This window comes from Liolophura sinensis, chromosome 13 (genome assembly GCF_032854445.1).
Source record: "Liolophura sinensis isolate JHLJ2023 chromosome 13, CUHK_Ljap_v2, whole genome shotgun sequence".
In the NCBI taxonomy this organism is placed as follows: Eukaryota; Metazoa; Mollusca; class Polyplacophora; order Chitonida; family Chitonidae; genus Liolophura; species Liolophura sinensis.
Genome location: NC_088307.1, coordinates 2,788,253 through 2,814,619, shown reverse-complemented (window position 1 = coordinate 2,814,619; position 26,367 = coordinate 2,788,253). Strand labels below are relative to the sequence as shown.

Sequence of the window (26,367 nt, the reverse complement as noted above, 5' to 3'; positions counted from 1 at the left end):
TGCACTTGGTGTAACATCCATGCAACTTATCGTGAAGAAATAAATCGCCTTGCTAAATGCGCTTGGTGTAACATCCATGCAACTTATCGTGAAGAAATAAATCACCATGCTAAATGCGCTTGGTGCAACATCCATGCAACTTTCAGTGAAGAAATAAATCACCATGCTAAATGCGCTTGGTGTAACATCCATGGAACTTATCGTGAAGAAATAAATCACCATGCTAAATGCGCTTGGTGTAACATCCATGCAACTTATAGTGAGGAAATAAATCACCATGCTAAATGCGCTTGGTGCAACATCCATGCAACTTTCAGTGAAGAAATAAATCACCATGCTAAATGCGCTTGGTGTAACATCCATGGAACTTATCGTGAAGAAATAAATCACCATGCTAAATGCGCTTGGTGTAACATCCATGCAACTTATAGTGAGGAAATAAATCACCTTGCTAAATGCACTTGACATATTTTATTCAAAGCTTTGTAAGACGGGTCCCAGTATTTCTAAAAAGATGAACAATTTGTCAGTGACACTGTGGCATCTCAAGAAGGAAACAGACTATAGACAAGGTTTAGATTAAATCAGTGAAACGTATGGAAATTCTGCTGACAAGTGAGAATGCAATGCCGCACTGCACCACCAACCATGTGCACACCCTCATGTACACGCCCACACAACACTGGCATTTTTTGGGATAATTATTACTTCAATGTTTTGAACAGCCTAACAGCCATTGATAGATACAATTTGGATATTATAACTACCTGTAACTGTGTTCTTTATTCATTCATATTTATACCATCCTGTTTTCAACAAGTATCAGCATGAGCAGGTGAATCCTGTGTGTTATTTTATCATATGTACATGTACAGCATTATTTACAGAAGATATTAGACATCTAGATGAGAAATGTGTTGGTCATCAGTGGGAAGGGCTGCCAGCAACCTACAGATGGGTTTCCCTCGGGCTCTGCCCGGTGTCCTCCTACCATAATCCTGATTGCTATCGTATAAGTGAAATATTCTTGATTACTGCTAAAACAAGTCAAATAAATGAATAAGAAATGTATTTTTTACTTGAATCTGGTTATGTATATTATACCTGAATCTGGTTATGTATTTTTTACTTAAATCTGTCTATGTACTTTTTACTTGAATCTGGTTATGTATTTTTTATTTGAAACTTGTTGAAACATAATGTTTCAATTTAATGAAAGCCTCAAGTCTTTTGGCTTTGTCTTTGAGTTAAGCTGTAAACCACAGCATGTTGTGAAAGCTGACCAGTTGCTGTTTATTGCAGGCTATAAGTGGTCAGGCAATTGACCGTCACCTGTTAGGTTTGAAGCTGGCCGCATTGGAGAGTGGTCAGAACGTGCCTGACCTTCACATGGACGGAGCCTACGCCACGGCTATGAAGTTTAAACTGTCCACCAGCCAGGTGAGCTAATCCTCTGTTTGTGGAGAAAGTGGTAATGTGGCTGCCCTAAGCTGTGTTTTGCATCAGCCATGGAGTTTAAACTGTCCACCTGCTAGGGGAGCTAATCCTCTGTTTGTGGAGAAAGTGGTAATGTGGCTGCCCTAAGCTGTGTTTTGCATCAGCCATGGAGATTAAACTGTCCACCAGCTAGGGGAGTTAATCCTCTGTTTGTGGAGAAAGTGATAATGTGGCTGCCCTAAGCTGTGTTTTGCAACAGCCATGGAGTTTAAACTGTCCACCAGCCAGGGGAGCTAGTCCTCTGTTTGTGGAGAAAGTTGTAATGTGGCTGCCCTAAGCTGTGTTTTGCAACAGCCATGGAGTTTAAACTGTCCACCAGCCAGGGGAGCTAATCCTCTGTTTGTGGAGAAAAACTATTGTTTGGTGGTTAAAGTTGTAATGTGGCTGCCCTAAGCTGTGTTTTGCAACAGCCATGGAGTTTAAACTGTCCACCAGCTAGGTGAGCTAGTCCTCTGTTTGTGGAGAAAGTGGTAATGTGGCTGCCCTAAGCTGTGTTTTGCAACAGCCATGGAGTTTAAACTGTCCACCAGCTAGGTGAGCTAGTCCTCTGTTTGTGGAGAAAGTGGTAATGTGGCTGCCCTAAGCTGTGTTTTGCAACAGCCATGGAGATTAAACTGTCCACCAGCCAGGGGAGCTAATCCTCTGTTTGTGGAGAAAAACTATTGTTTGGTGGTTAAAGTGGTAATGTGGCTGCCCTAATCTGTGTTTTGCAACAGCCATGGAGTTTAAACTGTCCACCAGCCAGGTGAGCTAATCCTCTGTTTGTGGAGAAAAACTATTGTTTGGTGGTTAAAGTGGTAATGTGGCTGCCCTAAGTTGTGTTTTACAACAGCCATGGAGAATAAACTGTCCCATAGCCAGGTGATCTAGTCCTCTGTTTGTGGAGAAAAACTATTGTTTGGTGGTTAAAGTGGTAATGTGGCTGCCCTAAGCTGTGTTTTACAACAGCCATGGAGTTTAAACTGTCCCCCAGCCGGGTGAGCTAATCCTCACTGTTTGTGGAGAGAGTGGTAATGTGGCTGCCCTAAGGTGTGTTTTGCAACAGCCATGGAGATTAAACTGTCCACCAGCCAGGTGAGCTAATCCTCTGTTTGTGGAGAAAGTGGTAATGTGGCTGCCCTAAGCTGTGTTTTGCAACAGCCATGGAGATTAAACTGTCCACCAGCCAGGTGAGCTAACCCTCTGTTTGTGGAGAAAGTGGTAATGTGGCTGCCCTAAGGTGTGTTTTGCAACAGCCATGGAGTTTAAACTGTCCACCAGCCAGGTGAGCTAATCCTCTGTTTGTGGAGAAAGTGGTAATGTGGCTGCCCTAAGCTGTGTTTTGCAACAGCCATGGAGTTTAAACTGTCCACCAGCCAGGGGAGCTAATCCTCTGTTTGTGGAGAAAGTGGTAATGTGGCTGCCCTAAGGTGTGTTTTGCAACAGCCATGGAGTTTAAACTGTCAACCAGCCAGGTGAGCTAGTCCTCTATTTGTGGAGAAAAACTATTGTTTGGTGGTTAAAGTTGTAATGTGGCTGCCCTAATCTGTGTTTTGCAACAGCCATGGAGATTAAACTGTCCACCAGCCAGGGGAGCTAATCCTCTGTTTGTGGAGAAAGTGGTAATGTGGCTGCCCTAAGGTGTGTTTTGCAACAGCCATGGAGATTAAACTGTCCACCAGCCAGGGGAGCTAATCCTCTGTTTGTGGAGAAAAACTATTGTTTGGTGGTTAAAGTTGTAATGTGGCTGCCCTAAGCTGTGTTTTGCAACAACCATGGAGTTTAAACTGTCCCCTAGCCAGGTGAGCTAGTCCTCTATTTGTGGAGAAAAACTATTGTTTGGTGGTTAAAGTGGTAATGTGGCTGCCCTAAGGTGTGTTTTGCAACAGCCATGGAGTTTAAACTGTCCATCAGCCAGGTGAGCTAGTCCTCTGTTTGTGGAGAAAGTGGTAATGTGGCTGCCCTAAGCTGTGTTTTGCAACAGCTATGGAGATTAAACTGTCCACCAGCCAGGGGAGCTAATCCTCTGTTTGTGGAGAAAGTGGTAATGTGGCTGCCCTAAGCTGTGTTTTGCAACAGCCATGGAGATTAAACTGTCCACCAGCCAGGGGAGCTAATCCTCTGTTTGTGGAGAAAGTGGTAATGTGGCTGCCCTGAGCTGTGTTTTGCAACAGCCATGGAGATTAAACTGTCCACCAGCCAGGGGAGCTAATCCTCTGTTTGTGGAGAAAAACTATTGTTTGGTGGTTAAAGTTGTAATGTGGCTGCCCTAAGGTGTGTTTTGCAACAACCATGGAGTTTAAACTGTCCCCTAACCAGGTGAGCTAATCCTCTGTTTGTGGAGAAAAACTGTTGTTTGGTGGTTAAAGTGGTAATGTGGCTGCCCTAGGCTGTGTTTTGCAACAGCCATGGAGTTTAAACTGTCCCCTAGCCAGGTGAGCTAGTCCTCTGTTTGTGGAGAAAGTGGTAATGTGGCTGCCCTAAGCTGTGTTTTGCAACAGCCATGGAGTTTAAACTGTCCCCCCCAACCAGGTGAGCTAGTCCTCTGTTTGTGGAGAAAGTGGTAATGTGGCTGCTCTAAGCTGTGTTTTGCAACAGCCATGGAGATTAAACTGTCCACCAGCCAGGTGAGCTAATCCTCTGTTTGTGGAGAAAAACTATTGTTTGGTGGTTAAAGTTGTAATGTGGCTGCCCTAAGCTGTGTTTTGCAACAGCCATGGAGTTTAAACTGTCCACCAGCCAGGTGAGCTAATCCTCTGTTTGTGGAGAGAGTGGTAATGTGGCTGCCCTAAGGTGTGTTTTGCAACAGCCATGGAGTTTAAACTGTCCACCAGCCAGGTGAGCTAGTCCTCTGTTTGTGGTTAAAGTGGTAATGTGGCTGCCCTAAGGTGTGTTTTGCAACAGCCATGGAGTTTAAACTGTCCACCAGCCAGGTGAGCTAATCCTCAGTTTGTGGAGAAAAACTATTGTTTGGTGGTTAAAGTTGTAATGTGGCTGCCCTAAGGTGTGTTTTGCAACAGCCATGGAGTTTAAACTGTCCACCAGCCAGGTGAGCTAATCCTCTGTTTGTGGAGAAAGTGGTAATGTGGCTGCTCTAAGCTGTGTTTTGCAACAGCCATGGAGTTTAAACTGTCCACCAGCCAGTTGAGCTAGTCCTCTGTTTGTGGTTAAAGTGGTAATGTGGCTGCCCTAAGCTGTGTTTTGCAACAGCCATGGAGATTAAACTGTCCACCAGCCAGGTGAGCTAATCCTCAGTTTGTGGAGAAAAACTATTGTTCGGTGGTTAAAGTTGTAATGTGGCTGCCCTAAGGTGTGTTTTGCAACAGCCATGGAGTTTAAACTGTCCACCAGCCAGGTGAGCTAATCCTCTGTTTGTGGAGAAAGTGGTAATGTGGCTGCTCTAAGCTGTGTTTTGCAACAGCCATGGAGTTTAAACTGTCCACCAGCCAGTTGAGCTAGTCCTCTGTTTGTGGTTAAAGTGGTAATGTGGCTGCTCTAAGCTGTGTTTTGCAACAGCCATGGAGTTTAAACTGTCCACCAGCCAGTTGAGCTAGTCCTCTGTTTGTGGTTAAAGTGGTAATGTGGCTGCTCTAAGCTGTGTTTGCAACAGCCATGGAGTTTAAACTGTCCATCAGCCAGGTGAGCTAATCCTCTGTTTGTGGTTTAAGTTGTAATGTGGCTGCCCTAATCTGTGTTTTGCAACAGCCATGGGGTTTAAACTGTCCCCCAGCCAGGTGAGCTAATCCTCTGTTTGTGGAGAAAGTGGTAATGTGGCTGCTCTAAGCTGTGTTTTGCAACAGCCATGGAGATTAAACTGTCCACCAGCCAGGTGAGCAAATCCTCTGTTTGTGGAGAAAGTTGTAATGTGGCTGCCCTAAGGTGTGTTTTGCAACAGCCATGGAGTTTAAACTGTCCCCCAGCCAGGTGAGCTAATCCTCTGTTTATTGGCCGCCCTGTAAAAAGGAAGCACAGTACATGTTCATGCACCCTAAGGACTTCTTCGTCATCATGTGACTGAAAAATTGTTAAGGATGACGTTAAACCCTAAGGGCTCACTCACTCACTCTGTTTATTGATGAAACTATGGTGTGGTTAGGGTGGTAATGTTGCTGTCTTGAGCTGTGTTGTGACAGCCATGAATTTCAAGTCCTCTGTTTCTCTAGAAAACATACTTGTGATCAGTGGCTAAAGAGCGGTAAAGTGGCTGGCTTAAGCTGTGTTTCCATGGACACATGATCACGTTTGTTTGATTGCTCGACTCTTTCGCTACCGTGTTTCCATGGCCTGTGCGTTTTTGCGTAAATCTCGCTCTCAGAAGGACTATAGGACAAGTAATCACAAACACAATCGCATGCCTGGGAAACATAGCATAGGGATTTTAACTTCGTGCACTTTTTATCTCCATTAGTATACGGAAAGCGTCACTTTAAAATTTACAGAGCCCTCCCCTTTTTTTGACATACTCATTTTTTTTGTCATGGCTATTTGAAGAATTCCTTCACACAGCAGTTTAAAATATTTTAACCATTACGATATGAGGTATCGATACACTGACAGACAAAATGTCAAAGTCGGCAGACCCAAGATCAAACCCGGGTTGGGTCATGCCATAGACTATAAATATGGTAGTTGCTGCTGCCTTGAGGTGAGTGCAAGGAAACAGGACTGGTTGGCCCGGTGTCAATATGATGTGACTGGGTTGTATTTCATGTCTGGTATCTTTGGCATGATACTTCAGTGTTGCCAGCATTTTGGCGGCATAGACTCGCCCTTTCACAAGAAAACACAGTGTTTGTACACACACCTAATGACTCTGCATTGTTATATGACTGAAAAATTGTTAAGTGGGACGTTAAACCCCATACGTACATTCCTTATGTTTGTCCACCTATCAACTGGACAACTATAATACAAGTATAAAATTCTTGAGTACTGTGGTTAAACCAATCAAATACATGCAAAGAAATGTGTTGTAATACACACCTAGCATTAAGATTACAATATGGCTGTGTTGTGAACAGAATGTATAACAGGGTTTTATATACATGCATGATCTGTATGAGCAAAAGCTTTATTGTCCTACCTTTATGTATGCACCTGTGGCTGACGATGACGTGTAGGGTTTGTTCTTTTCTTGGACTTACAGAACTGATAGCAAATTATCTCTTTTATTATAGCCTAATCACAGTATAGAAAAACACCTTTCAACATATCCCCGTCTCTCGACATTAGCATGTTACCTGAAAATTACTGTGCTACAGATGAGTGAGTGTGTTGTGTGGTCATTGTTTTCCAGGTGCCCTCCAAGGCCAGCAAAACTGTGATGTGTTACGGCCCAGCCACTCCAGATGGTTATGGAGTATGCTACAATCCTAAGGACGAGAAAATCCACATAGCGGTAACAGCCTTCAACACCAGTCCTGAAACTGACTCTTCTAATTTTGTCAGAGTTTTGGAACAGTCAATGCTGGACATGAGAACTGTTTTAGGAGAAACTGTGACATCTAAGTTGTGAGACGTCTTTTGCTTGTGTGATGTGTGTAAATGTGTGATCAATGCATCTAGTGCTGACAACCATCCCATGAAAATGGAGCCTTTTTGTGGCAGAGGAACTTCTGTAGTCAAGGGATCTTCTTGCAGGTGTAATATTGTTTAAATGATGTATGTGCTGCTGCAAGCAGTTGTTATTGGGTTTTCCAGTGGACTAAGGCAGCTATCTGTCGTAGGATGTGCAGTTCTCCATGGCAATTAATGGCTTCTTATTTTGGCAGGGTTTATGTGTCTTGATCACTCCATTAGCATCATAATAAGGGTCAAGATGGACTCAAATACCAACAGAGGTTGTGTGATCATCTCCAATTGTTGTAGGGAAATCTGTTCCGTGATCCTCGTATTAATTAATGATTTATGGAATTTATGCATGTAAATTATGTGGAGGAGGGGATATGTAAAACAATACTGACTGGGTGAATCATATTCAGTGCTTAAGGTTTATGATGTAATTTTTACGAGTGTTTTTAAAGTAAGGCCTGCAAAATTTGCTAAAGAAAGCAGGATAAAAACAAGAGATGGATAAAGAATTTCGAATCATGTAATTAGAACATTGAGCTTAGCACATCACTGCTAATTGTGCACAACACTGTTAAGTGCTCAAAATGGGAGACAACAAGGGGATATTTGTGCACCATTGCTGTCTAATCCTAATCACGTGTGTTGTAATCCTTATGTAATGTGTTTATACACCAGTAGCTTTCATAAGCTAGGGGCACGACCTTGGCAGCATGACCTTGGCAACACGGTATTAAAGTCTGTTCAACTTTACATGTACAGTAGAAACAAATATATTGTAACATTGTAGATGTAAATTGTAGTACATATCCTTTTTGGCGTAACAATGGCTCAAGGTCCTGCTGTAAACAAGTGACACCACCTTGGATTGAAAAATTTGCTGCCACACCATTGGTCATCAAGTATTCCAGGAGCAGTGGTCCGCACAGTTTGCGGTGTCATCACCATAGCAGCCTCGTGTCAATCATCTGATCTGCTATAGATGTAACCTGCCTAAAAAAAAACAGTGCCAAAAAGTGAAATACATGTCTTGCTGCCTTGGAGTAATATATAAAGCATTGGAGGTGGCATATTTGTGTATTGCTTTGAATAATTGTTATGCTAAATGCTGAGGTAACTTAATACTTATTAATTTCAGCATTATCACCTCTTCATGACTGTAATATTCCTTTTGCTCTGTACAGTACAACAGTTTGCTGCATAGAAGTTTAGGTACGCAGAATTGATGAAGATGGCTACATGTAAATATTGTAGTTGAATTCATAATGTTGCAGTACTTTCACATCAGATGATTCATACGTGTATTAGTTCAGAGCTGACAGCTTTGTAATGGTTGTGTGTAGTTTTGTGTACTATGTGCTATGGCATTGTATGATATAGAGTAGCAGCATACTGTAGTCTAATGTCAGTGTAATTGATTGACTTGATACATGTAGTACATTATAAAGCAGGCATTACCAGATGAAAGCATTGTTGGTGTGTGTTAGATGATCAAAACCCATCGTCAAACGCTTCGTTGGTGTGTGTTAAATGATCAAAACCCATCATCAGACGCTTTGTAGATGTGTGTTAAATGATCAAAACCCATCATCAGTCTTGTTTATCCATTTTTTTGTCTGATGCAAAGTAGCATGTCTGATGCAAAGTAGCATGTATAAGATACCAAGAAGCTCTATTAATATCCTTGACCATCCCATTCCATTCTTTGTTTGAGTGCAAAAATTACTATCAGATGTTAATTTTTTTTCACTTTGCCTGATAACATCGCAGCATACAGCAGTAAGCCAGAATGTGATATTGTTTATACGTGTGCTACAGGTGTAAATAATAGTGCTGAGTTAATACCAGCAAGAGCAGTAAGCCAGAATGTGATATTGTTTATACCTGTGCTACAGGTGTAAATAATAGTACTGAGTTAATCCCAGCAAGAGCAGTAAGCCAGAATGAGATATTGTTTATACTTGTGCTACAGGTGTAAATAATAGTACTGAGTTAATACCAGCACGAGCAGTAAGCCAGAATGTGAAATTGTTTATACCTGTGCTACAGGTGTAAATAATAGTACTGAGTTAATCCCAGCATGAGCAGTAAGCCAGAATGTGATATTGTTTATACTTGTGCTACAGGTGTAAATAATAGTACTGAGTTAATACCAGCATGAGCACTTGTGCTACAGGTGTAAATAATAGGTACTGAATCAAACATTGATTTTGTTAACACTAATATCGTTAAACAGAAGTTTTATTGCCTGAACTTTCTCACAGTACATGTTTTGTGCGCTTTTTATGACTGCCATGAGCAACAGAAGCAAACAAAAGTTTGCTGTAGGTGGATCTTTAAGTAGGAAAATTAATTAGCCCTTTTTCTCAACTTTTCTGTCTGTATTTTATATTGTACTGCTCTCAGCTTTAAAGTATGCTAAAAAAAAACGTACAATCTAAGATTATGAATGAATGCTGAAAGTAAATCAGGGACGTGTTGATGAGGTAGAAAATAGAATCTCTGAAGTTCAAAGGTCAGATGTGATGCAGACAGCGGGTCAGGGGGTTATATTTGTGCTGTCAGAACTTGTACTTTGAGCTGTTCAGCTAAAACATAAGTTCCAAAGGCATTTATGAAAACATAATTAAACAGTATATTTCTCAGTAAAACTGACAAGAGTCCTTGTGGTTTGTTGTGTGTTTATGATGAATCAGTACATTGCACTAAGAAATGTCACACAGTAACTTTTACATTTATTTTTTTGGTGTTTAATGCAATTCTCATGACATTCTCATTTATATCACATCAAGTGTGGCACAGTCTGAGGGGTTTGTGGGCGGAGGGGTTTGTGGGCGAAGGATCGCCCCTCACCATGCACCTGACAAACATGCCTTCTCGTCACAACCAATCCCACTAGAACAGGATTCATGTGTGCGACCTTTTTGTTCAACGGTGGGTGATTAGCTGATGCAGGAACAATGGTTTAACGGCATGAATCAGCATCCCACTGTTGGCTGCTTTGATCTTTGATAGCTTGTTGCTCATCACAAAGAGCTCGGCCATGTACTGGGTGGCCCGGTTTCTGTATACTACAACTGGGTGGAGTGTCACATCTGCTTTCTGTGGCTGAGTAGGGGTGTCATGTCCGTATGCTGCGACTGGGTGGGTGTCATGTCTATATTGTGACTGGGCGGGGTATCATGTCTGCATGTCGTGACTGGGTGGGGTGTCATGTCTGTATGCTGTGACTGGTTGGGGTGTCATGTCTGTATGCTGTGACTGGGCAGGGTGTCATCTCTGTATACTGTGACTAGGCGGGGTGTCGTCCGCATAATATGACTAGGTGAGATGTTACCTTTGGTGTCTTATGGCATTTCGGTGCAAAAGCACTACAACTACATTTACAGTGAAATAAAAACAACACTGGTATGACTAACATGACTGTACAAATGCTGTGTAAAGCTGCACTGAGCCGAAAGCAAACATTGCCATGACAGCAAAACTGCCCTGCTAGTGTTGTTAACCTTCAAATGAATTATTTATTTGTTGATGTCTGACTTGACCATCAGGGCAACAATAGGCTCACCAGCTTGCACGGCTGTACATGATGGTGGTTATCAGCAGTATAGATGTGCAGTGACTGGTCCTGTGTCACTGATGATCAGCCATTGATTTCCACTATAAACGGCAATCAATGTTCATTGAACATTATCATAGTAACGGGTAACAAACTTAACTCTGGGCTATGCCCAGTTTCCTCCCACCATAATACTAGCCACCGTCATATAAGTGAAATATTCTTGAGTATGACGTGGAACACCAAATAAATAAATAACAAAGGCAACTCTCAGGATGCAAGACACCTAATTGGATGAGAGAGGAATAACATTTGATTCAACATTGTATATATTCAGACTTCATCAGTCACTTTCAGCTAATCTAAGTGTAGATTTGTAGTTTTACATGTATAGACCAAACCGGTTGCTGTGAGTTCAAGTCCTGCTCGTACTGGTTTCCTCTGTGGCTGTACGTGAGATGATCTGCCAGCAATCTGCAGATGGTCATGAGTTTCCCTGGGCTCTGTCCAGTTTCCTTCGACCGTCATATTGGTGAAATAGTCTTGGGTACTGTGTAAAACTCCAATCAGATAAATATATAAATAAAGATACTAAAAATGTCATTTCCACAAATGTGTTGTTTGCACGATTATGGCTTTGTGCCGCAAATAAGAGAGCCATATTATCAAAATATAATTGTTTGGTTTAACTAGTGTTTGATAGCAATCAAACTTATGAACAGGCTGGTACAAGTGAAGGCAGTTTTAATTTGTATCATACTGAAAAGTCCTCTGAAGTTCAATTATTTAAATTGCTGAGACAGCTATATCCTGAAAGATTGAATTTACAGAGCAGGTAAATGTACACAAATTGCTTGATACATCATACATGATTGTACATGCTACAGTTTCCGCGAATCAATACTTATGGTGATCCATGGGGAATGTAGTACAGACAGAAGTACTCTTATTTTACTCAATTCTCCCCTCACTCATTTTTTGTTTTTATTTAAATTTTGAATGCTGTATCAGATTCCTTCCACATTTATTGAGTAACATGGGACTAAATCAAACCAAGTACTGTACTTCAGTTCTCCTTTGTGGAAAAAAATTGGTCCTTTAAATAATTATTTTGCTTTTTACAACAGATTCTGAAGAGTAGTGCCTCCACTTCCAAATCCCCTTGGCATCAGATTCTGAAGGGTAGTGCCTCCACTTCCAAATCCTTTTGGCACCAGATTCTGAAGGGTAGTGCCTCCACTTCCAAATCCTTTTGGCACCAGATTCTGAAGGGTAGTGCCTCCACTTCCAAATCCTTTTGGCACCAGATTCTGAAGGGTAGTACCTCCACTTCCAAATCCTTTTCCTTTTGGCACCATATTCTGAAGGGTGGCACCTCCACTTCCAAATCCTTCTGCTTTTTGCACCAGATTCTGAAGGGTAGTGCCTCCACTTCCAAATTCCTTTGGCACCAGATGACAAAGGGTGGTGCCTCCATTTCCAAATCCTTCTGCTTTTTGCACCAGATTCTGAAAGTAAGTGGCTCCACTTCCAAATCCTTTTGGCACCAGATTCTGAAGGGTAGTGCCTCCACTTCCAAATCCTTCTGCTTTTTGCACCAGATTCTGAAGGGTAGTGCCTCCACTTCCAAATTCCTTTGGCACCAGATGACAAAGGGTGGTGCCTCCACTTCCAAATTCTTCTGCTTTTTGCACCAGATTCTGAAGGGTAGTGCCTCCACTTCCAAATCCTTTTGGCACCAGATTCTGAAGGGTAGTAGCCTCCACTTCCAAATCCTTCTGCTTTTTGTACCAGGTTCTGAAGGGTAGTGCCTCCACTTCCAAATCCTGCTGCTTTTTGCACCAGATTCTGAAGGGTAGTGCCTCCACTTCCCAATCCTTTTGGCACCAGATTCTGACGGGTGGTGCCTCCACTTCCAAATCCTTTTCCTTTTGGCACCAGATTCCTTTAGGGCAGTGCCTTCACTCCCAAATCCTAGTTGATTTATTTTATTGTTGTTCAGTGTCATGTTCAACAATCTGTCACATGTATGCTGATGATAGTTTTGTGCGTACCCTAATTTCTCAACATTTTCGCATATGAAAGAGCAATTCTCAGTGCAATTTATGCACATTTATAATTTGATTTTGGAGACAAAACTGCTTTAGTTGGATTGTGCTTCATAAAAAGTATGATTTTATCAATCTACACAGAATATACTTGAATAAATACCTTGCAAACATGCGAAAAGGTTGAAGAATTAGAGTACCAGTAATGGAAGCCTTACTGTCTAGGATAAACTTCCAATCTATTTTAAATTTCTGACAACGACTCTGCCTGCCAAATTTTTTATTTGCTGCAAGATGTATTTTTGATTTGGGTAAATGCAGTATTGTCCCAAAAAGCATTACACACGAAATGTGAGATGTTCACATAGCATTCAACTGGAATGACCAATCATTTCCGGGCAGGTTTTCTTCTCTCACCGCAATAGGATGTCACATTCAGGGACATAACAGCAGACACACCTGGCCACAGGATGGTGAAACCATCTTAGATCAAACTTTCAAATCAAGAATGACTTTAAAAATGCTATTTCTGATATCACACAAGGTCCAAATATTGCCTGACAAAGTAAATTCTCGATAAGTTATTATACAATAAATTTCAGGTTAAATAATGAAATGGAACATACCAAATTTAATCATTTTTTGACTTAATTATCCCGTGCCAAAAGGACGGAAATTTCCTTTGGTATATTGTCATTTGATACCCATTCAACCTGGATTCAACAATATCAATCAAAACAAATAAAACAGATTTACAATGTTTTACGAAAGTGGGCAAAGAAGTTTAATAACAAAGAGCCATGCTCCGTGTCCATACTGTGACACAGTACACAATCTGAATCAGCCAATCATAATGAAGAATACATGAAACATCAATGCATAAATTACATGTACGGTCATCATTTGTCTTTTTTTTACACCGGTATGAATTTCTAAATGCAATTCATGCATAAGACTTGATCTATGAAAAAAACCTATGCAATGACAGGCAATGTTTTGGGGGAAGGAAGATGTTAAAAACTGTTTTCTGCACACAATACAATCCTCTGTATCAAAAAAAAAAAAAAAAAGTTAGTAAATGTTGATGTTTACCTTTATGCCGGATGTGTCATAAATATGAGCATTTATACTGCGCTAATATCCCCAGTCTCCAGTATATCTGAGAGCTTCAGTCAACAGTTGACCATTAAATGTCTACAAAATTTTGAAAAGTATTCCCAGTGATGACTTTTACAAACGTTATATATCTGATGCAAGGTTAAAAGTGCTCATTTTTTCTGTCTACTTTTAACTATTTTTAAGAACAAAAAAAAAAACAACAAAAAATCAAGAATTACCTCAAAAACGCTTTTAAACAAACTCAAATACCCAATAACTGTTTTAGTCTATGCTATCACAATCAGCAGACTTTTATTTGTGAAAATACATGGAAAATTGTAAGTTTTTAAAATTTTGAAGACTTATTTCATACAAATATGCCACTTTCAAACATTAATCATTGACTGACATTTTAGGAACACGATCAGATCTCGCCACCACATAGTAGGCCATCCTTGTGAATTAAAATCATGTCAACTGAGGTAAAATGAAGAGAGCCAAGTACAAACGGTCAATGTCTCTACGTACATCCATTTAAAAATAAAACAATAATCAACACAAAAACAACAATCTGGTCAAAAATTCATTCAAAACAGTCACTTCTGGAGGCAACATGAAAGATTCAATCTTTTCGGCACTGGTTTGTCAAAAGAAGGTTGATGAATGGTCACAGAGTTTTGAAGGCCCATTACAAAATTCTGTACACCTCACTCTAATAATGAAATAAGGCTCTCAAGTAAAACATTTTGGAATGGCTCCTGTAAGTATACTCTTCGCAAGGCAAAAAACATCGTGACTCTAGAACAAATAAATGAAGATAACTTAGCTGGAGCTAGATCTGTTTCTTGGGTGGTGAAAACCCCCGGGCCCGGATTAAACTCACCTTTGGCCAGAGCATGCTTTGTATACAATACCGGTGTTAGGCAAATGATCTCAAAGGAACTTCATGTAACAACACATGAACAGTGAAGGCAGGGGAATTCCCTACTGAAGGCCGGGACATGGACAGGCCTCTCAACCAAACAGCTAAGACATGCCCCTAGGAATTAAAGAAACCGAAAGCTTGATGTACAGCTTTACAATGGTTCAAAAACATGTTATCAGTACCGAAACTCTTCTGTCCTGAATTCTCATACTTCATACTACAACAATTCCCTGATAATCTGAAAGTCTTGAAAGACTTAAAATGCCCACAGCTTTCCGATTTTCAACACATTCAAGAGCAACATTTCAGCATACAAACAGAAGAAAACCTTCAGCTTCCATGTAATTTCACCTATATTCTCGATACCATCATTACCAGGTTTCCATCTTTAATACTGTTCTACCCATTCTTAATACCCTAATATCACTTACTGAGCTATTTTACTGAGCTAACCTTCTGCATAACACTTTCCCATTTAACTGCACTCCTGATACATTCCTGATATCATCCTGCTATCATAGGACCATTAACTGCACTAACAGTCCTAATATCATCTTGCTATCATAGGACCATTAACTGCACTAAAAGCCCTAATATCATCCTGCTATCATAGGACAATTAACTGCACTAAAAGCCCTAATATCATCCTGCTATCATAGGACAATTAACTGCACTAACAGTCCTAATATCATCCTGCTATCATAGGACCATTAACTGCACTAACAGTCTTAATATCATCCTGCTATCATAGGACCATTAACTGCACTAACAGTCCTAATATCATCTTGCTATCATAGGACCATTAACTGCACTAACATTCCTGATATCATCCTGCTATCATAGGACCATTAACTGTGCTAAATCCTGATATCATAGGACCATTAACTGCACTAACAGTCCTGATATCTTCTTGCTATCATAGGACCATTAACTGCACTAAAAGTCCTAATATCATCCTGCTATCATAGGACCATTAACTGCACTAACAGTCCTAATATCATCCTGCTATCATAGGACCATTAACTGCACTAACAGTCTTAATATCATCCTGCTATCATAGGACCATTAACTGCACTAACAGTCTTAATATCATCTTGCTATCATAGGACCATTAACTGCACTAACATTCCTGATATCGTCCTGCTATCATAGGACCATTAACTGTGCTAAATCCTGATATCATAGGACCATTAACTGCACTAACAGTCTTAATATCATCTTGCTATCAAAGGGCCATTAACTGCACTAACATTTCTGATATCATCCTGCTATCATAGGACCATTAACTGCACTAAAAGTCCTAATATCACCCTGCTATCATAGGACCATTAACTGCACTAACAGTCCTGATATCATCCTGCTATCAAAGGGTCATTAACTGCACTAACATTCTTGATATCATCCTGCTATCACAGGGCCATTAACTGTGCTAAATCCTGATATCACCCTGCTATCATAGGACAATTAACTGCACTAAAAGTCCTAATATCATCCTGCTATCATAGGACCATTAACTGCACTAACAGTCCTGATATCATCCTGCTATCATAGGACCATTAACTGCACTAACAGTCCTAATATCATCCTGCTATCATAGAACCATTAACTGCACTAACATTCCTGATATCATCCTGCTATCATAGGACCATTAACTGCACTAACATTCCTGATATCATCCTGCTATCATAGGACCATTAACTGCACTAACAGTCCTAGTATCATCCTGCTATCATAGGACCATTAACTGCACTAACAGTCCTAGTATCATCCTGCTATCATAGAACCATTAACTGCACTAACAGTCCTGATATTATCCTGCTATCAAAGGGCCCATTAACTGCGCTAACAGTCCTGATATCATAGGACCATTAACTGCACTGTCCTAATATCATCCTGCTATCACAGGGCCTGATATCATCCTGCTATCACAGGACCATTAACTGTGCCGACATTCCTGATATCATTCTGCTATCACAGGACCATTAACTGCACCGACAGTTCTCATATCAGTGATGAGACAGACAGTGGGATGAAAAAGAGGAAACTAAACATCACACTCTTAATCATTTTATCATTTTCAGCAATTCTGAATTAAATTCTGAACATTTTTCTGATTGTTTTTTTGTATCAATAAAGAGGAATTCCTCCGAAAAGAGGACAAATCTCATGCCTGTCCTGCTATCATAGGACCATAGCTTACTACTATTCCATGTCACTAACGTGGAAAAATCCCAGCTTTAATTATCATGAATCATGATTTACCTGTATCACAATTACCTGTCAGTTTATAAGTCAAGTGGGAAAGTCAACAACAAATATTTTCAGAAAAAATTTTAAAGATTTTTTTCAAAAGTGTGCAAGGCAACTGGCAAATTTGTAAGTGACTGAATCATTTTTTTTCCAGGTGTGTAGAAAAGGTTTCACTTCGTAACACTACCCATTGTTCCTCCATATCATGAATGAATGATTGATTATGGCTTAAGGCCAAATCAGCAATTTCCCAACCATGTCTTGGCGGGCCTCCATATCATGATTCTTCCCTTAGTTACCAGGTGGACACTGACATGAGTGGTGACAAAAAACACGGATCATGTTTTCTTTTGTTCCACTGATTTTTATACGCACCGTGTTTCACCTAAAGTCTGGTATGTATAAAGTGGCCCTGTAACATGGATGAATCAAGCAAAACGTGTTGCTCAAAAAATGTCTGAACTTTAGTTGAAATACAGTATTTAAAAATATCAAACAAAATTGAAACTCAAAGTCTTACTCTTAACAGTATTTAAATCCATAAAACAAAAAATATGTATAAAAATTAAAACAACATTCATTACCAGTGAGGAAGAAAACATGAACTAAAAACTGTCAGAAATCCACCTAAATATCAGCAGTAGCAATACTGTATGTGTGACCCATGGAGACACAAGCAATGGTACACGGACAAAAATCACCAAATTTTCAGGGAATTTTAAGTACTCAGTTAAGGCAAACGATGGTCAAAGTTTTGCAAATTTTACAGTCAGAAAAGATAAGCTATTTGCTGTCCATTTTTACAGTTATCATACTACAACATGAAAATTGAAGAATTCTGAGACCTTATAAATAACCATTTTTAGGAGACAAACCTTAATTTTTTTTTTAAAAACACAACCATATATATATTTGGAAATTTCACCAGACAAAACAGTTGAACAAAGTTGATGTTTATGTTATTTAAGTAAATATGAAGCACTGTATTCACAAGTAGAAAATATTTGCATCCCTTCCAAATGATTGGTCTATGAATAAAGTCTGCAAAACTGGAAGCCAATCAAATGAGCTGTTTTCAGTCATGGCACTAGAGTTTGTGTGACATTCATCTCCATTGGTTAATATAGCGGGCATTTTTGCTACCTCATTAACTTTGGCCATTGTGACTTCCTGGATGTGACTTTTCTTTCTTGGCTCATGAAGCCAATCAAATGAGCTGTTTTCAGTCATGGCACCAAGAGTTTATGTATTGTTCCTCTCCATTGGTTAATATAGCGGGCATCTTTGCTACCTCCTCAGTCGTAGTCATTGGGATTTTCTAGATGTAACTTTTCTTTGTCGGCTTCTAAATGAGAAAAGTAAAAAACAAAACACAAGTGTAAATAAATACAGAGAATACCCCATCATAACCATTTAGGCATGAAGAATTTCTTCATTCATACTTATATTTGTCTTTATGATACCTCTAAATGATGTTAAAGAAAGAAAATCAGGTGTTTTACACATACTGTGGTGGTTATTAACACACCTGAAGAAACAAATCTGCATAATTTGGGTTCAAACTCATTCGTGTTAAATAAATTATCACCTAAAAAAGAGGAAGTAGAGACTTTAATCAATCAATTTATAAATGTTTTATTCAGATTATTTATTTTCAGATTATTTTACTGGGATTTACTCCAAGGTTAAGAAAATGTCATTTATTTATCTGAGGTTTTACACCATACTCAATAATGTTTCGCTTATATGATGGCAACCAGCATCATGTTGGGAGGAAACCAAGCAGAACAGGTTGATGCCAGACCTTCCCTTGTATGGAAGCTGAGGGAGTCAGCAGGAGTTGGACTTGAATTCACAGCGACCGCAATAGTGAGAGGCTCCTGGGTTATTCTGCTGCACTAGCACTCTAAACACTCTGCCATGAAGGCCCTTCCACCGGTACACAGATTTAACAGCAGTCAAGTTCCCGGGTGTGGGGAACATTTTGGGAGAAAAGCACAGGCGATTTAACATTTATCCTGCTTTAAGGCAGCAACTAAACCAATCAGAGCAGGCGTGAGTCCTGGTAATGGAGACTGTCTTACCTTGATTCACTCCGTGTTGATGTGTACTCAAACCACATTACGTGAGGAATTAATGTGGAATCTCTCAGCATTAAAAATTCTCCAATTGGACTGGAAAACAAATTGAAATGACAATAAAATCACAAACATCAAAGTAGAAAATGAACTTGTCACTGAAAGCTCTGGATCCCCTTGCACAAAGGAGTTATTGTTATTATAACTTTTTGGAGTTATCATTCACGACTGTATGACTAATTTAACTGGTACATAATGGTGGTCTGTACACAAGGAAAATATACCAGTAAATAACCTTTTCTCACCTTCGTTTTCAAAAGAGTTCTTCATCATAATGATTCCAAGTCAAAAATGACTGACAGTCCAGATATTAAGGCAAGTATTCATACTTTACATTAATTTTGAGGAGACTGTAAATAGGGTTACAACAGGGTCAACCGGATTGTAATTTTGTAACTGTAACACAGTTTATAGTCAGTTCAGAAAACTTCAAATTAAATCAAATTTATTTCTTTATTATTAAACTTTGATTGGTGTTTAATGCTGCTTGGTGAGTTTTAGGGGTGGCTGTACCACAAGCGTTACCTTCATGTAACACAGATTTTCACATGCAATGCGAGCGGATACTGTCACCTTCATGTAAGGCTCTGTCAGGTGTCTTACGAGCGCTGTCCACTGCTAATATCAGTCTGACATTTGAAATCCCTACAGACTTTAAATATGTAGTCAGAGCCTTACTTCTACACAGTTACACGTACATGTAGCTCTACACATTGCTCCACACAGCTGACACGTGAGACAAACCCTTAGTTAACGCTGATCTAGACTAGATTTGAACAACATATGTCAAGTCAGAAAGTTCCTGCCACTTACTGTGATGCGATAACTGGGAAAAATGGTGTTAAGACGAGCTGAACAACACAGAACCATGCCCCGCCCAGGATCATTCCCACGATGGCCCCACAAATCACCTGGCTATAGGTGTGGTATAATAGATACACTCTGTAAACACAACAGGTAAAACAGGGATCACCTGGCTATAGGTGTGGTATAATAGATAACCTCTGTAAACACAACAGGTAAAACAGAGATCGTAATGGTTTATGTTTAAATGGAAAAAAAGTTGTTCATTAGATGGACTAATCATGTGTAAAAAAAAGAAACTTAATATTCCTGCCACAAGTATGTGTATATTGGTTAAAATGAGCAGACCAGATGTCCAAAAAATGAGAAGAACTAAGGTAAACTGCAAATATTCTCATATATATAATATGGATGATGTTTACAAACCCAAATTAAAGAATCATGCTTGAGATAAACACCTGAAAAGTTATGAGAGCAACCAATGTGTCGGTGGGTTAGCATAACTGACGGGCCAGTGCTCTCTAATGCTCACTGTCAATCAAATAGGTTGAGGCCCCGATGCTCAAAACAGGACAAGGAGGGCTCAAGATATCTTTCAGAAATCCAAAATTGATGCCATATGAAAGGCTAAACATAGGCTTTTTTAACTTGTCATGTGACCATTTCTTATGAACAGTAAACAATACATTCATAAGAGAAACTAAATTCTTCAGTTGTCCTTTTCTTCAACATTGCTCTGCACATCACCTGACTTGACTAATTTATCAACTTATTTCAAAGGTGTTTTAAGCCTACTCAAGAATATTTCACTTTATATGGTGGCAGCCAGAATATTGTGGAAACGAAACTGGGCAGAGTTCTGGGAAACTCAAAGCCATCTGCAGGTTGCTGGCTTACCTTCCCACACTTCGGCCGGAGATGAAACCAGCCAGAGCTAAACTCAAAATGATCACAAAGATGAGAGCCTCCCCAGTCATTGTGCTGCACTTGCATACCATCTGACTAGCGAGTGAATAAACTCACTCGTGAATGCATGAGAGAGAGTTTCTCAGTACATCGTACTGGACTCACATGCAGAAACAATGTTCAATTAAATATAGGAAAGTAACTGACCTGCTAAATGCTACGATGATAGCTGTTATAAACCCTGCTATTGACACGCCATATTTCCAGATGTCATCCACCCAGTGGTAATTTCTGTGTATTCTGAAACAAGGGGAGACAAATCATCCATTTGCAGTTATAACCCTGATCACAAACCACAACAAATGCAGGTTTAATATTTCATTTCAAAACAATTTTCTGATAAAATGAGTTATTCAAGTTACAGTTACTAAGAGGGTCGAGGGAGTATATCTACCACCAAAAACACAGCTTCTCATTTATCAAATGTCATCTGTAGTACAACTTCATTGGTATTCTCCCAACATACTTACAGCATCACATGAACATCATGTGTATTAGTCAAAGAATTTAGGCAGAGCTCATAGAAAAGCACAGCACAGCAGGTACATAACAAAGTTCCTGACACGGAGAAGTGAACGGGGAGGAGGGTCAGATGCGTCAGTAGGCGATAGATTTGAGCACCTGACCTCAATGGCCGAGGACTGGTTTTGACACCGAGGACGTGAACGGGGAGGAGGGTCAGATGGTCAGCAGGTGATAGATTTCAGCGCCTGACCTCTGTGCCCGAGGACAGTGGTTTTCACAAGGAGGAAGTGAACAGAAAGGAGGGTCAGATGGCTATGCAGGCGACAGATTTGAGCACCTGACCTCTGTGCCCGAGGACAGTGGTTTTCACAAGGAGGAAGTGAACAGGGAGGATGGTCAGATGGGTCAGCAGGCGATAGATTTGAGCAACTGACCTCAATGGCCAAGGACAGTGGTTTTGACACAGAGGAAGTCAACGGGGAGGAGGGTCAGATGGGTCAGCAGGCGATAGATTTGAGCAACTGACCTCAATGGCCAAGGACAGTGGTTTTGACACAGGGAAGTCAACGTGGAGGAGGGTCAGATGGGTCAGTAGGCGATAGATTTGAGCACCTGACCTCAATGGCCGAGGACAGTGGTTTTGAATGAGGCATTCCAGGTTTGCTAAACAAATTGTTTCTCTTTGTCAAAGTAATTAGGTTTATTTGTAAAAAAAAAAAGGTAGTTAATCATATTCTATTTATTTCATTAATTGCATTGGTACTTATTAGGAATATTGCATTGGTACTTATTGGGAATATTGCATTGGTACTTATTGGGAATATTGCATTGGTACTTATTGGGAATATTGCTTATTGGGAATATTGCTTATTGGGAATATTGCATTGGTACTTATTGGGAATATTGCATTGGCACTTATTGGGAATATTGCTTATTGGGAATATTGTATTGGTACTTATTGGCAATATTGCATTGGTACTTATTGGGAATATTGCTTATTGGGAATATTGCTTATTGGGAATATTGCATTGGTACTTATTGGGAATATTGCATTGGTACTTATTGGGAATATTGCTTATTGGGAATATTGAATTGGTACTTATTGGTAATATTGAATTGGCATTTATTGGGAATATTGCATTGGCATTTATTGGAAATATTGCATTGGCACTTAATGGGAATATTGCATTGGCACTTATTGGGAATATTGCATTGGTATTTAGTGGGAATATTGATTGGCACTTATTGGAAATATTGCATTGGCACTTATTGGGAATATTGCATTGGCACTTATTGGGAATATTGCATTGGCACTTACTGAGAATATAGCATTGGTATTTATTGGGAATATTGCATTGGTACTTATCAGGAATATTGCATTGGCACTTATTGGGAATATTGCATTGGCACTTATTGAGAATATTGCATGGGCACTTTCACATAAAACAGTGTCAAGTTTATGGGTGGTGTGGTACATACACCATATACTTTTTTAAAAAATCAATTCAAGTACATCGATACATCCTAACAAGAACAATTCCATTTTTGTTAACACATGCTTATCAATCTTACCGTATAAAAACAAATAAGACAAAATAGGAGGCAGCAAAAAACATGAGCTGAGTATGTGAAGAGGGCATTCCATACTCTGTGAACAATATTTGGTGATCTGGAACAGAGAACAGAATAATATACATATATAAACACACACACACACACACAAGTAGTGACATACCGATCACTGGTAAATTGGGATGTGTCCAAGAGTATTTTACTTTTATGATGGTGGCCACCTTTTAAGGGTGGAGGAAAGCAGACAGAGCTCACGTGAAATCACACGTGAAAAAGAAGAACAGAGGCTGAAATAAAACTGGCAACATCAATGATGAAGGGCCATTTGTGTGAACAAGGGTAGACTATACATCTTGGCCAACAACAGAGATCGGCAGACAAGAATGTTACTGACTTCTAATCACCATCGGGTGTCCAATACCAAGAGTTTGATACAGCACAGTAGATCAAAGCAGTACGGTAACATTTTCAAGTTTAATATCAAAGAAACGGCAGCATTCAATCAAGTAATGGTTGTGATTGGTCTGATTCTAGTGCATCAAAATTAAACAATTCTTTTTTCTTTCAAGTGCTAATGATGTTTACCTTGAGCCTACTCATGACTTAATCCTCACTTTTGAAAAATTGGAGTCAGAAATTTTTGAAAACACCCCTTTGATATGTTTATGTATGTATGCTTGGAGTTTATTGTTGTACTTAACAATTTTTTTAGTCATATGATGACGAAGAGTCATTAGGTGTGTCTTCTTGTGGCAGGGCGAGTCCATGTCGCCAAAGTGCTGCCACCACTGAAATATCATGCTGAAGACTACAGACATGACACCCCACCCAGTCACATTATACTGACACCAGGCCAATCAGTCTTGTTTCCTTGCTCTAACCTCTCAGTTCTGAGCGCCAAGCAAGGCAGCATCAACTACCACTTCTAAAGTCTTTGTTATGACCTGACCCAGGTTTGATCCCGGGGTCTCTAGACTTCCAGGCTGAAGTGGTAAAACACTAAATTGGAGAAAATGGTACCACAAATGTTAACCATGTATCATAGTTTTTCAAGCATTTCAACCACCTCTTCGACAAATATTTTGAAACATTCTGAGAGAGCTATGGGGTGTACACAAATAATCTTTTAATCAGTTTTATGAAACTTGCATCTATAGTGACACAAACAGATCACTTTTAATAATAATAGCATACAAAAATTTCACTGAAAAAGTGCTTTAGAAGTCGAAACAGTTAAAGATTTACAGCACAACTGGACCAAGTAAACCATGATCCAGTATCACATAACACTGACAATATGGGTCACCACCTTCTTCACAGAGTGTTTGCCAAAATGCCAGGTACCCATTTTCAGACTTGTATTATTACATACTAGTCTTTTCTGTAGCAGTCAGGTTTTACATGCCACTGGTGACATGCAGTAGCAGAATTGAATTAAATAGGGTCTTAAGCTCCCGTGTACACCAAGCTTTATTGTTTTTTTCAGTGGCAGAGGTTTTACCTCAATGGAAAACTCGTAAAACCCCTTGCCGCCTGCATCAAGACTGTCTAAAGTTGTGATCTTTAAAGTTGTGATTTGTTCTTTCCTTTATTATGTCACAATTATCAGCGTATGTGTGGTCATAAAACATAAATGAAATACACACACACTGAAACGTCACACAGGAAAGTGTTGCATTCTACTAGCATTTGGACTGTCTGTGTAGCTTGTCCTCGAGTCTCTCATTATCTTATTCTTACCTCTTAATGGCCGACTTTCTCTGATTATATGTTTCAGAATCCAGTTAACAACTTCATTTAGTAATAAACCTAGTAAATATGACATCTGAAAATATAAACAAAATTTTAAAAATTACAAATATAAGAATATAAATATAAATATATATATATATATATATATATATAAAGGTTTTAAAAAACTTTCCCAGAAATGGTATATTTGTATCAATTTTCCTACAGGAAGCTTATTCATTTTGATTTACTGTAGTGTTTCAATTTTAAAGATACATACATTTTTACACACTTGTACTAAAATGATGTGTACACTTACTGTATGAAGATCTCGTCTGAAGATAATTAATGTACCAAAACTGACCAGTAGAAAGATTGGGATCATGCTGAACCAAGCCAGCACAAAACCAATGAAATCTCCTGTAAAACGCAAAATGGTATACAACAGAAATTAGTACATACCTACAGGGTGAATGAATGGTATTGTGGATTGTACTATTGAGGATTAACAGGCCTAATTTGGAAGATGGGGGGGGGGGGGGGTGATCTAGTTCAAAGCAGGGCAGTGATCTGGCTCAAAGCAGATGACAACCTTCCTTGATAAGTCCTTATTTAGCTTTTGTAATAAAGAGAGAGCAACGGTTACTGATCATATGTATCTGCATTGCCATTTGCAATCAGGGATCCTTTTTATCCTTCACAGAGATTTTCAGACTTTCATATTTAATACAGTTAACTGGTAAATGATTTTATCAGTTATTATATCAAGTGTTATATTATTACGAAAGAGCCATGACTGTTGACCAAACTTCTATAAATGGCCATTTTTGAACCATTTTTCATCCTCCACAGAGATTTTCACGTGCATTTAGTACAGTTAATTCATAAATGATGTGATCAGTTATAATGTCAATAAACTGTCATAATGTTGTTATAAAGTATTTTCACTGCTGACAAACTGTTGGAAAAGTTTTAAAATCAAAAAGAAGAAAACCACTTCTAGATTGGAGGAATAGGATAAGGAGATGGCACTGTGCTGCAACATGCTGATATACTATAGGGAAACGTCTAAATCTTAACTCTGATATCAAGTAGTACATAAAAACACACATCTTACACGTGCTACAGAATGCTAGACTAAAATCCCCAGTATCATAGGAGCAGAAGTGTGGAATGAAAGCCTGTGTATGCATGAACAAGCACTTTCATCTGAATCAGTCCCTTGAGTTTCCCTTGCAATGTTCTAACTTCAGTCCTAAGCGTGGCCAATATCAGTGAGAGCAAGTTGTCTCCATCTGACTAAATCATAGGGAATCCCCATGGCTTTTGTTCAGCGCTACAACAATGTGTAAGCGCTTTGGTAAATGTCAGACGATCCCCTCTTGGTTAATGCCAGGGGCTAGAAAAACACTGTGCCATATGCGTGGCATAAATTACTGGGTGAGCAATCCTACTGTTGTTGTTGTTGTAATGCCACCTTGACAAGCACCCGATTACGCCTGATTTACGTCCAATCTCAGAGCGAACGCAGAGTTCCGCTGTAGATATACGCAGCACCACTTACCTGCTGGATACTCCACAAACGTCATAGACAATGGCTTCCATTTTATCGCTGGTTCATTACAGTTCACATCCCTGTAAGCCCCAGCCGCGCTGGAATCCGCCATTTTGCCGGTGGAAACCACGCGAGACGCACGCGCGTGGCCACGAGGAAGCCCAGCCAAGTCTATTTTTGGATTTGTTGACGTTGTTTAAGGGATTCCCCAA

The 26,367-nt window shown here is 39.6% G+C and overlaps 2 protein-coding genes across 2 annotated transcripts in view; one reads left to right on the top strand and one right to left on the bottom strand.

The window, feature by feature from the left end:
* LOC135480232 (carnitine O-acetyltransferase-like) overlaps positions 1-9,670 on the top strand; it is a 32,244-nt gene extending 22,574 nt beyond the window's left edge. Inside the window, exons 13-14 of the mRNA XM_064760010.1 lie at positions 1,303-1,440; positions 6,773-9,670. Coding sequence (XP_064616080.1) covers positions 1,303-1,440; positions 6,773-6,991 — 357 coding nt within the window. The 3' untranslated portion in view covers positions 6,992-9,670. The remainder of the gene's footprint in view (positions 1-1,302; positions 1,441-6,772) is intronic.
* Positions 9,671-16,798: 7,128 nt separating this feature from the next.
* Positions 16,799-26,364, bottom strand: LOC135480282 (dolichyldiphosphatase 1-like). Its single transcript, XM_064760081.1, has 8 exons — positions 26,165-26,364; positions 24,920-25,020; positions 24,610-24,694; positions 22,870-22,966; positions 20,980-21,072; positions 19,876-20,004; positions 19,009-19,098; positions 16,799-18,269 (listed from the first exon to the last, which is right to left on the bottom strand). The coding sequence occupies exons 1-8, from the start codon at positions 26,265-26,267 to the stop codon at positions 18,230-18,232; spliced, it is 738 nt and encodes a 245-aa protein (XP_064616151.1). The 5' UTR covers positions 26,268-26,364; the 3' UTR covers positions 16,799-18,229.
* Positions 26,365-26,367: the final 3 nt, after the last annotated feature.